Source organism: Diospyros lotus, chromosome 10, assembly GCF_014633365.1.
Source record: "Diospyros lotus cultivar Yz01 chromosome 10, ASM1463336v1, whole genome shotgun sequence".
Classification (NCBI taxonomy): Eukaryota; Viridiplantae; Streptophyta; class Magnoliopsida; order Ericales; family Ebenaceae; genus Diospyros; species Diospyros lotus.
In genome coordinates, this window is record NC_068347.1 from 33740521 (window position 1) to 33753070 (window position 12550).

General features: G+C 34.0%; 1 protein-coding gene across 2 annotated transcripts in view; it reads right to left on the minus strand.

Annotated features, from left to right (window-relative positions):
• LOC127811992 (probable acyl-activating enzyme 16, chloroplastic) overlaps nt 1-12550 on the minus strand; it is a 48231-nt gene that overhangs the window by 2021 nt on the left and 33660 nt on the right. For both annotated transcript variants that reach the window (XM_052352229.1, XM_052352228.1), the window contains exons 5-16: nt 12131-12342; nt 11016-11134; nt 10117-10266; nt 9813-9880; nt 8381-8486; nt 6834-6992; nt 6644-6697; nt 6460-6540; nt 4327-4464; nt 2941-3100; nt 1271-1350; nt 988-1133 (exon numbers count right to left, since the gene is read on the minus strand). In XM_052352229.1, coding sequence (XP_052208189.1) covers nt 988-1133; nt 1271-1350; nt 2941-3100; nt 4327-4464; nt 6460-6540; nt 6644-6697; nt 6834-6992; nt 8381-8486; nt 9813-9880; nt 10117-10266; nt 11016-11134; nt 12131-12342 — 1473 coding nt within the window. The remainder of the gene's footprint in view (nt 1-987; nt 1134-1270; nt 1351-2940; nt 3101-4326; nt 4465-6459; nt 6541-6643; nt 6698-6833; nt 6993-8380; nt 8487-9812; nt 9881-10116; nt 10267-11015; nt 11135-12130; nt 12343-12550) is intronic.

The window sequence follows — 12550 nt, forward strand, 5'->3', positions numbered from 1 at the left end:
GGTATGCTCATATAGCTAAGGATGTATAAGGTTCACTAGCTGTTAGGAACTTAGGAAACACCAATATCCACAGCATGCAAACTGAATAATGCGGAAGTCATCTTCTCTCATCCCAGTTCCATCTAGTTCTATACTTCAGACAGTTGATGGAACTCCTCAAAATCAAGTCATATAAAGTAGCCACATAAGGATTGGGTGTAGAATATATCTTCTAAGGTATAAAGCTGCTTGCTTGGCGTATGTAGGAAAGGCTTATTTGCTTAATTAGTCATCAGTCATTATTTATTTTGGACTGGGAGAGCAAAAAAGAATAAAAGTGGCTTGAATACAAGAAAATGTCATTTTTATTTCTTTCTTATATAATACAATTAAAACACAAATAAATAGACAGGATAAATTACTAAACAAATATCAAACTTTGACAAATTTATCAATTCTACACCAAACTTCAAAAATTATCAATTATATATGTAAACTTTCAATTTTGTATCAATTATACAATACCGTGATGAATCATTTAACAAAATAGAGCTCCATTAAGATGGTGTGATGTGGCAATCTGATGTGTGAAACAGATGCAATGTGGAAAATTTGTGCCACATCACCCCATTTCAACAAGGCTATGTTCCGTTAGGTGATTTATCATGCTATTGTATAATTGATACAAAACTGAAAGTTTGCATGTAAAATTGATAATTTTTAAAAGTTTGTCATAGAATTGATAAACTCGTAAAAGTTTGGTATTTTTTAATAATTTTCCCAAATAAATAATAGCAACAACGCATCAAACCTTAATAAATCCTAAATCCAAAGCAGCAGAAGAAGATTATACTTGAAACATCATACAACTACAGTACCAAAAATCAAATATCTATCTGGTAGTGGCAGAAAGGGTAAGCTATTGAAAGGGATTTCTCAAATTTTTTTATGAATGAATTTGAGTATCAAAACAATGAGGCAATGCCTCGGCAAAGAAAGAAGTCTCACCATTTCCTGACCTCTTCATGCAATAAACTCATCATTTTTTCCTTACTAAGTTCAGAGGCATCGGCATCTACAATCAATAATTTTTTTGCTGCCACTAGAATCTCTTCTTTGTTTGGAACAATTATAGCTCCAAGACGACGTTGGTCCTATATTGTTAAGCATTTTCATGTTACCAAAGGGAAGAGAGAAAAAGTTAATACATGTAAAGAGATGAAGAACATTCATGAGAAACAATAATGGGAAATAAAAGAGCTAAGCCCAATTCAAATGAATAACATTTCACCTGGCCAATAACAACGATCTGATGAATTACACTACTTCTCATGGCAGCTTCTTCAAGCTCTGATGGCTCAACATTTTCACCTGTTTTTTCAAAACACATCAGGTTAGTGAGTGAACAAGTTTTCGACTAGCAAACAGAGCCAAATATTTGCACATAAGGTAGTGTAGACCCTGACTCTGACACCCCCCCCCCCCCCCCCCAAAAAAAAAAAGCATAAATAAATCATAACATCAATCAACCTTAGTGCAATGTCAAGCAACAGTACTTAATGGCCACTCAGAACTAGTGAGACAGAAAAAACTTGCAAAATGTAAACATTACAAAAAAAAATACCCTAGGGTCAAGAAACTAGAAGAGCACCTACAGCAATGGAACTGCAAATAACTTAGCACACAAGAAATTGAGAACAATGTTCATCACAATAAAAAGCATATGAAACTAAAGGTACACATAAATAATAACATATTCAGCCTTTATCCCACTATGTGGGGTCGGCTACATGAATTCTAGACTTTCATGTATTTCTATCTTTTGTCATATCTTCATTGAGATCCATACACTTCATATCAAACTTTAATGTCTCCCTCAAAGTCTTCTTAGGTCTGTCTCTACCTCTTTTTTTGATTAATTGTTCTATTTCATCAACTCTCCTCACAGAAGCGTCTCTTGGTCTCCTTCTCATATGATCTCTCTCATCTTCTCCTCTATTGGCACTATTCCTATCTTATTACGAATAACTTCATTTCTAATTTTATCTTTTCTTGTATGGCCGCACATCTATCTTAACATCCTCATCTCCGCTACACTCGTCTTTTGCTCATGTTGGTATTTGACTGCCCAACATTCTGAGCCGTACAACAAAACTGGTCTTATAGCTGTCCTATAGAATTTTCCTTTCAATTTTAATAGGATTTTACCATCACATAACACCCCCGATGCATTTCTCCATTTTAGCCAACCTGCCTTAATTCTATGTGTGACATCCTCGTGAATTTCTCCATCTTTTTGAATCACTGATCCCAAATATCGAAAATGATATTTTCTTTGTAAGATTTGGTCTTCCAATTTTATTATAACATCCTCCACTCTTGCATTCTTACTAAATTTACATTCCATATATTCTATTTTCTTTCTGCTTAATTTAAATCCCTTAGATTCTAAATTTTTTCTCCATAACTCAAGCTTAGTGTTCACTCCTTTTGTTTCATCCACCAACACTATGTCGTCTGCAAATAACATACACCATGGCACCTTTGTCTGAATATCTTTAGTGAGTTCATCCATTACTAAAACAAATAAGGATGGCATGCAGCACAGAATAAACCAAGAAAAAAAGGTACAAGAATGCTTTGGTATCACCAGCATCAATGCTGTTAGATCCTAACACAGATAACAGTCCTAGTCATAGTGTATATGACAGAAAGCATTATTTTACGGTGACAGCAGCATACAAAAACAACCAAAAGCCTTAATCCCACTAGCTGGATGCGGCTTATATGAATTCTAGACCTCCATCCATTGACAAATCCACAGTGACAGCAGCATAAATGCTCTTAATTTTCCCCAATAAAGAGGGGAAAAAAGAGGCTAATAATCATTTCAATGCATCATATCAACTAATTTGCTCAATGAAACAGAAAAAATTGCACATAGGTAAGTCCCTCATGTACCTGTTGAAAGAACAATTGTATCCTTAGCACGCCCCTCAAGAACAATAACGCCTCCACTATGACGACTGCGTCCTGCTGAATGGTAAGGTGCAATCCAACCAACATCTCCAGTATTTAGCCAACCATCCTCGTCTAAGACTTGTTTCGAGGCTGCTTCATTCTGTTTCAACAAGACTGGAAATTTTATTTCAAAAGAGAGAAGTTCACCACTATTAACAAGAAAAATTGATCAAGAGGATGGTAAAACTACTTGTCATACAAAGAAAGTAATAAAAAACAAGAGACCAAACAGAAGTAGATATTCATAAGCACAATGTTTTGTCAAAATTGATAATTCAAGTCTCTAATGCACAATAGACATGACAAGCAATATTGCTTGCCAAAGCTTTAATTATACATGTTGTCTCCAAAAAAGTGGGCCCAAGCCCAAGATAGGCCCAAGGAGGGAAGCTCGGTAGACCTTCCCGACAAAACTAATCCCCAAGAGATGTTCTCGGGTCCAAGAATGTCAACTCACCTCTGATGTCTTTGCCTAGAAATCTGGTACAAATGATTCTGAAAGATGTGGATAATCTTTCACTTGTCAACTTCAACCTCTATAAATAAAGGTATGATTCCTTCAATCGAGATACGACGAGAATTCTACTCAAACTATACTTCTCTTTTTTATATTGCAATTTCTCCAAAATGGATATATTTGAGTCATTCTGACAATGACTGTGGTCCTCTTAGGTGAGCTAACTACATGTAAACTCATCACATTCTATAGAGGTCTACTTTTTCGCAAATAAACAATTATTATGAACTAATCACAAACTAAGCAAAATCCTAAGGAAAAATGGTGCAAGTGCCCATCCATTGAGCCTCTCTGCTATCTTGAATATATAACTTCGAGTCATCTCATTCTCAACTTAATTTGGCTGGACTTTTTTTTCTTAATTAAATCTTTGAAAAGATCCATGAAATCTAATTATTACATCCAAAATGTAGTTTGTGGTAATCTTATTAATAGCCTTATTCACGCATAATCTACAAATGGTCCATTTGCACAAGTAGACATGATAGCACCCAGACAAAGCATTTCATAAGAAATTCAAAAGTCTCATATCTACATTCTTCTCTAATCATTCAATCATGCAGCGGGTTCAATGAGCTACCTGATTGCTCCATGGACTGTACATATATCCTATATTAGGTAATTTGTCTTCAAAAATTTCAGTTAGATTTCTCAAGCATGAAAACATTCAAAAAGCAGATGGATAACATAAACAATAAAAGAGTGGTTTGAAGCTGATATGGAACGGGCTGCAGTAATACATCTTTGTTTGTATCAGGCCTATTAAGTACACAGCCATACATTAGAAGTTGTTTGAAGAATTAGCTTACCTTGTAGTAACCCTTCATGACTTGCGGCCCCTTGACTTTTACAATGCCCCTTGAACCTGGAGGAAGAACTTCACCTGTTTCAGAATCCACAATTTTGATTTCTGTATGACGAAGTGGATGCCCAATTGAGCCTAGAACCTTCAAAAGTTAAATCTGTGACAATGTCATGTGATATACCACCCTTATATTTCACGATATAAGAAACATTAAAGAAACACTGAAATAAAATGTGCACATTAAAGCAATCTTTATATAGCATAATACACTGAAATAAAGTCCTCATGCTAATCGACTAGAACCTACCACCACATGGTGCAATAAACAAAATCAGATGATAAATCTATTCATTATCTAAGCAAACACACTTTATTGTGTACTGAAGCATTTTGCAGTTCCCAAAATGTCCCTAACAGTTATTTTTTATATTAGATATGATAATAATAAATTTAAAATTTAAACAAAAAGATTAATCCAATATCCATTTTCTATCCAAACGCGGGATGGTGATAGTTATATGCAGAAAACTAAAATTAAGCTCGACAGTTATTACTTATTATTGAGATATTATAATGATAAATTTAAATTTTAAACAAAAGGTTTAACCAACTTTTGTTATATTAGTGTGCAGATAATTAATTAATTTTATAAAATGTACATTAATCAATATTTATATAATTTTATAACAATAAACAATAAATATATACACACATACATAAATCAATTAAAAGTTCCAGTGGATTGTATGGGCTGACCTCTAGGCTTTCTTTTATTGTAAGACAAAAGGCATCACCATAAACAGTGGCTGTTAGGACACACTAATGTGTTGACTTAACAATCAACATTAGGAATATTTGATTGTTTTTAGCTCGATTTATGCTAAAGAAAACATTCTTGAAAATTGTTAATAAAGATTAGCTCACAAGTGCTTAATAAGAATGGATTTCTAAAAGATGAAGTTGAATATGTATAATATATATATATATAAATATAATTGTCCTGTAACTCAAATACTTGTTTTAATGAAGAGGGCAATTCATTATGATGTGGTACATTCCATGATTTCCTTGTGGTTTGTTGAAGTACTAATACGTGTCAAAATGTCGAGTTCGTTAGATCTTCATAATCAAGGGCACTAGGACATAGTGTAGGGTGCAAGCATGTGTCACAAGTGTCAAGATTTATTTAATTCTCATTCCCAAGAACACCAGGCCATGACTAAACTTTTTCATTTATTAGCATTTGATTACAAGCAGAGTCATGCAAGGCACATTATGTTCACATGAATGAAACAATCACACTGTCTTACATACAGATGAAAGCAATAGTAAGCAGAAAAGAATCCAATTTATAGAAAAATGCCTGCGCTCAAAAGAGTTGCCAAAGAATTTAACATTGAAGACCTAGGTCCTTTGAGATATTCTGTAGGGATCAAGGTTCTAGTACCAAATAAGGGCATTGTTGTCACACATGCGGTTCTAGTACAAATTGGTCCCTCCTCCAGTGTGGCATCCCAGGTGGTAATTTAAAGTGGTATTTAGGTAAATATTTTGCGAAGGGTGGTATTTTGTCAATTTTTAAAAAAAAATGGTCAATTAGTGAAAAAATCCTGGAAAAGTGGCTAGCGTGGCTGAAGCAAGTAAAGAACTACTTCTCAAACAAGCAGTTTTGTACCTGTGACATAGCCCTGCTTGCTATGTTGTATGTATAAAACCACTTGTTGCTTGCTTCACCACGCTGGCCACTTTCCCAGCACAATGTCTGATGTGGCAAGATTTGTGGTAGATTGGTAATTAATTTGAACTGTGGTATTGTTAATTAATATTTTTAATTGTGGTAAATTGGTTAAAAAAACCTCAACAAATTGCACATAACTGTATAAAACAATACCACATAACAAAGGAAAGCTTGATCCACAAATGAAATAGCTTGGATTCGTATTAGTATAGATATTCGAAACCATGCTTTACGATCAACAAATGCATTTTTCCCATATATTCACAGTGGATTAGTTACTACTAACCACAGAAGCAGAAACTAACAACTAATGCTAGGACAACACAAATGATATCATCAACTACAACAAGAAGCTAACAACTATGGTTCTAACCAGAATAAATAGGATGTGCTTCATACATTACACATAGGACGTCGAGCAGCTACAACAGGAGATGACTCTGTTAAACCATACCCATTCTGCAATTTTATGTCCATTGCCTGCAAGTACACAAAAATAGATGACAATTAGAAAACAAAAAAGTGTAAGAAGAGAGAACATCACTTGTTCCTTCAGACAGCTAAGAGAACACTAGGCTATGACCTCAAAGAACCTGTCAACATGTGAAGGCAAATTGCCACCTCCACTTATGCCAGCCTGTAGAATGTCACAGAAGTTTTATTTTATTATTTTCCTCAATTGCTTAGCCATAACAATTTAATTATATGAGAGAGAGAGAGAGAGAGAGAGAGAGAGAGAGCTTAGACTCAACATCAAACATTAAATTTCACACCTTTGATATTCCAATAGCAGAGTGAATTTTGTTATATACAAGCTTCTTAGCCAAGAGATGTAAAGGCCATAATATGAGACAAATAGTTCTTGCCCACAACCAGTCTAAAGCTGAAACAAGATAAGAATGCTGCTCCTTATTTTTCGTTAGATATTTACCCTGCCAAACAGAAAAAACCAAGTCAATCAATATATCCAAAACCTCATTGACTAGGAAAACAACATTTGGAAATTTATAGAAAATATCCATCAGCAAGGCCGACATTAACCACTGTAGAAAGATCAAATAAAGAAGATTCCAGATCTCTTAAACCATAAGGCAATGAAAAGAAGGTGGTCTGTTATCTACCACTCTTATTATGGATAAAGCATTGGTGCACCAATATTACTAATGAAAGCCAAACCTCTAGGATGAGCAAGGATGAATAGCTCTCCTGATGGGCACCATACCATTTGTCATTCTACTCCTTATCAGTAAAAGGATACAATAATAGGACACTCTAGGGCAAGAGCCCAGCACACAGTTGGAAGTGTCTAACACAAGTGCCCATACTTCTTAGGCCTTTGCAAATTGATTCTCACAACAGAGATATAGCTTCAAGCATTGTTGTTAAAATCCCGATTTTATGCGTACGATTTTACGATTTTACGATTCGAAGACCCCTAAACGATTCAAATCCCATGTAAAATCCAATTTGGGATAAAATCCTATAAAATCTCGATTTTACATATACGATTTTACGATTTTACGCTTCAGAGATCCCTAAACGATTTTACGATTCAAAGACCTTCATTGATTTAAGCTGCAATTTAGAGGATGCTTCTAACGTCTCAATGTCACATAGCATCTGACATTGAAACTTATGCAATAAATTGTTATATTTTGCCTCTAAATTGGAACTTGATTTAACATTGATTGCATAAGTTTCAATGTCACATAACATCTAACATTAATTGCATAAGTTCCAATTTACTTGATTTAGATTATAATTTTTACTTGATTTAACATTGATTGCATAAGTAAATCAAGACAAACAAGTAATTAATTAATGGACCACCAAACCCCAAATCGGGATTTTACTTGATTTAATCAATGTTAAATCAAGAAAAAAATGCAATATAAATCTAATGGAAGACGTTGAAGGAATCCTCTAAAAAATTTTAAGCTATATTTTACCTCTAAATTACCTATATTTTACCTCTAAATTGCCTATACCAACCTGCTAGTTTTTGAGCTATATTTTGGAAGTATAATCTTTTGAACTATAATAAGGAATAATCAGGTTATTAAAAGATATTAATTCATTTTCTACAAAATTATGTTATTATAAACATATATTTACAAAAATTGAAGGGTATTTTTAATTATCTCTAAAATCTTACGATTTTACGATTCGATTTTACGATCCGATTTTATGGACACTTTTTCGATCCCACTTAAAATCCCGATTTTAACAACCTTGGCTTCAAGTGACAGTCAATTCAAGGTCAATCACTCCCTCAGAAAGTGAAAAACAAATACATAAATAAACATAGAAAGGGATAAACCTCAACTATTCTCTTCAGCTCCATGTATGCCAAACTGATGTTTATAAACAAAAGTGCAACAAGCTTTCGAAGTGTCGAGCTTGTAGCAATTTGCTTTTGGATACCACTGAAATAATAAATAGAAGCAATTAAACGAATTGCAGAAGATTGAATTCCATTAGATAATGACATTAACAATACCACTAAAATCATGAAAAAGATAATGCATGCAATTATTATCTGCTCATCCTGGTGGAAGCAAATGCAAGTGCATGTGTTAGAGAGAGAGAGAGAGAGAGAGAGGATAAAGCAGACGAAAGAATTCCATGTAAAAATCTATATCTTAATGGAATTATAGACAGGAAAGGGTAACCTGACATAATGAGTAATAAAAATTGTAAAGGAATTTGATGTATGACATTATATATTCAGTGGTACCACACAGGAAATGACAACCTTAAGCATAAGAACTAAGAAATCATGACCAATTTAATGTTAACTTGCTCTAAAGCATTATTTGTCAAGCATGAAATTAAGCAAAGACAGGCTCCTATTTTTGTTCAATGAAATTAAGTATTCACGTTTGTTCAATAAAACTCATTCTTAACGTTATTGTGAAAAATACAATTAACCATATTTACACAAATGGGCTCCCATGCTGTAGAAACATGGTAGCCTATATCATAATTATTGTTACTTTCCTACTTTTATAAAATTTTATATAGTTAGAACATTACATATATTTAAAAATATAAGTACTTGAGATTCACCCAATTAATTGAATTGACTTTACCTTAACAGGTGTTAAATTTACTTCTGAATTGACATAATTTAGTGGGCATTGATTAATATGTTTGCAAACCTCATATAGACTTCAGTTTAGGTCCAACATTGTCACAATAATTTTTTTTTCAATATTTTTATAATTTCCCTTGTGTTTTAGAAGCATTTGCACTTCCAAGCTAACAAAAATTGATCAATATATTAAGCCTTAACCTTATTATGTAGGGTAGGCTAAATGAATTCTATCTCTCCAATCATATTTTTTCTAGAATTCTAGCTCTCCAATCATAATTTTTCTAGAATTAATGTTGCTGGCTGTTGGCTACCTAATGCAACCCTCCTTTATCCACACATGGTCTTTCTCTTGGAAAGGCCAGCAAGGAAACTGAGATTTTAGCTACTTGCTTATGACTTTATAGTAGCAGGTGCAAATTATGGAGTTACTTTTCCTCTGTTTTCAGATTCTATACAGAAAGAAAGTAAAATTTTGGTCCATGCTTGTATGCCAAAAGATATTCATCTTTACATCAAGGATGCAACAACAACAACCTTTAATCCACTAAGTAAGGTTTGCTACCTAGATTCTAGCTCATCAATCATTTGTATAAATGATCTTCTCCTATTATATCTCATGTTAAGATTCTGACTAATTCCAAAACAGAGGACTTACGTGTAGAGTGTTTCATAAACCAAAGGAACAGCAATCAGGTAATTAGGCTGATAGCGCCGCAAATCTTCCTACAAAGAAATAACAGCAATCATAAGACAGATAAATTCCATTCTCTTTCTTTACAGAATGAAGACACCTAAACTGAAAGGTTAGTTAATAGCGTTTGATCAAGCAAACAGAGGGAAGCTGTAGGGTAAAAGCCATTCCAAGTGTTGGGGTCACTACAAAATCATTTTGACAGAAGACCAATTTGCAATTTAACATAAAGAAACTTGACTATGAAAGTAAAAAATTTGAAAAGCACCTTCAAGTATTTCACAGTTGTGTATACTTGCTCAATTCCATGAGTAAAGATGAAATATTCACAAGCTCGCTCGTATGCATGCCAAGGTGGAAGCATGCTCAGGAATCTATCCCCTGGTTCAGCTGGTACAATGTTCCACAAATTATTTATCTAGAAAATCAAAACAGAAGCAAAGCATCAGACCATAGGCAAAATATGCTTTTTATAATTAAAAACAAGGTGAAAACTTCCAAAGAGATAAAAAGGAAAAAAGAAAGATACAAGAGACCAACTTAATCAAAAGAACTATTGCTATTTGGTGACAGGGCTGTCTAATTAAGTATTCATTCCCCAAGTGTATACTATTATAAACATTCATATAAAAAGAACACCACAAGTAATGTGGCCTTAAAAAAGAACGTGTCACTGGCTCACCCTAGTTTGAGCCATCCACTTTTGGTGCTTTTTAAAGCAGAAAAGACGTTTAAAAAATAGAACCAAAATTCAGCAGTATCTTCTTGTCTCCTTGTCATCTTTGTTAAGTTTTCTTATTTTCTTGTCTTCTTTATGGGAGGATGTCTCATTTGAGTTTTGCTTTCTCATCTCATGCAATTAAAGTATTAATATCATAATACAGGGGGACAAGGGGATTATATTTCTCCTATTTATTTTCTTTTTAAGATAAAAGCATTTGTGAAGAAAATCTTGATGAGGGGACACCATTTCAAGCTTAAGTTATAAAGAGAGAGAGATTGTAATTATAATTGTCCACAATTACAGTTAGCACAAACATATTTGATTGTTTGTATAAAAGCTTCGAGGTTATATGGAAAAGCAAAGAAACTCTAGCCTCCAAACTCCTAGTACAACCAGCCCAGGAAACCGCAAAGCCAAAGTGTAGAAACATAGAAAACTCAGACCTGGTGCAACAGGTTCTTGTGTGTAAGCATAACACCTTTTGGATTACCAGTGGTTCCACTAGTATATACAAGTGTAGCAACATCATCAGAGTTAATAGCTTCATAGATATAACGCTGCCCTGCATCAAAGTTTATTAGTCAGAGGAAGTTATGTACTTCAATTGAGATAATACAAATAGAGAGAATAGAAAGGATGAGAGATGAAACTTGAAAAATCTTCTTGAGATATTATCCATAACAAACAAGATTGTGACCGACAAGGAGCCAGAAGCAACCTGATTTCCAAGTCCAGAAGGCTGCTTATTCGTTTGAGATATATGGTATAAAGTACATGCTTATGAAAGAAATAGATATTGCCTTGCGATGAGACAGTGCTTTAGTCTTGAAGAATTTAGGAAATTAACTAAGGGTACGGTCATGTTTCCATGTTGTATGAGTTTCATGACATCAAATATGTGAAATATGACCATATCAATTAACTTCATTCACCGCCATCTCATGAAACCTTTTCATATGAAGATGGTGTTGAAACTTTATCTTGTCAATCCCTTGCTAGAGGACTCCATTAGGAAGGGATCCAACATAAAATTTTGCTATATTGTTCTTTTACATGGATGTGTATTGTCAATGCGACTTTTAGAAGCCAATTGACATTAGGAATGTTGTGCCACTGACCCTAACTTAGTTAGGACAAGCTGTAGTTATGACGATGATGAACTGAGGGTACCCATTACATTCCTTTTTCTCAACAACAACAATCACAAGCCTTAATCCCACTAGATGGGATTGGCTAATAAAATTATCTCAACATCATAATACAATGCTATGGCAGGAGAGTAGAAAGAGAAGTAATTAATTTCATAGCCCACATTCTTGTGAGGTATTGTTCTTGATGCTGAAATGGCCTTGCAACACAAATCAATCAATGAAAAATCCTTTTAGCTTTATTTCTAACCCATACTGCATGCATGCAATATTACTATGCTGGGGTTTTGTTGTATATACACACTAGACTTTTTACTGCAAGTAGATTTTATCTAAGAAATTAACTATAAAAGAGATATAATAACAGCATGTCCAACGATAAAGAGGAAGCTCAATGTAAATTAACTTACTAGCATCATGAGAACTAAGCAAAAGCATACGATTCTTGTGTCCCAAATCTATGATCTCCTCATAACTGTAAACTGGAAAGCTCTCCAGCACATCACCATTCAGGCATGATTTATCCCCCCAAAGTAGTATGACAAATTTTATAGCTGCCTGAAAACAGAACGTTTCTGCAATCCGGTTGAACAATTCAGGATTGTCCACAGCAAGTGCAGCACTGTATTACAGTAACATGAAAAAAAAAGTAACATATTTTGTAATTCCACAAAGAAAGTGTAAAGTCAGAGAGAAGTGAACATTGAATATTGAACCCATGGAAAAAGAAATAACATATACCATTGAACAGTACATCACACTTTCACAAAAGATGAGCAAACCTGGATATGTATGCATCTTTGTAGGCACATATCAGAAACCTCCCTATA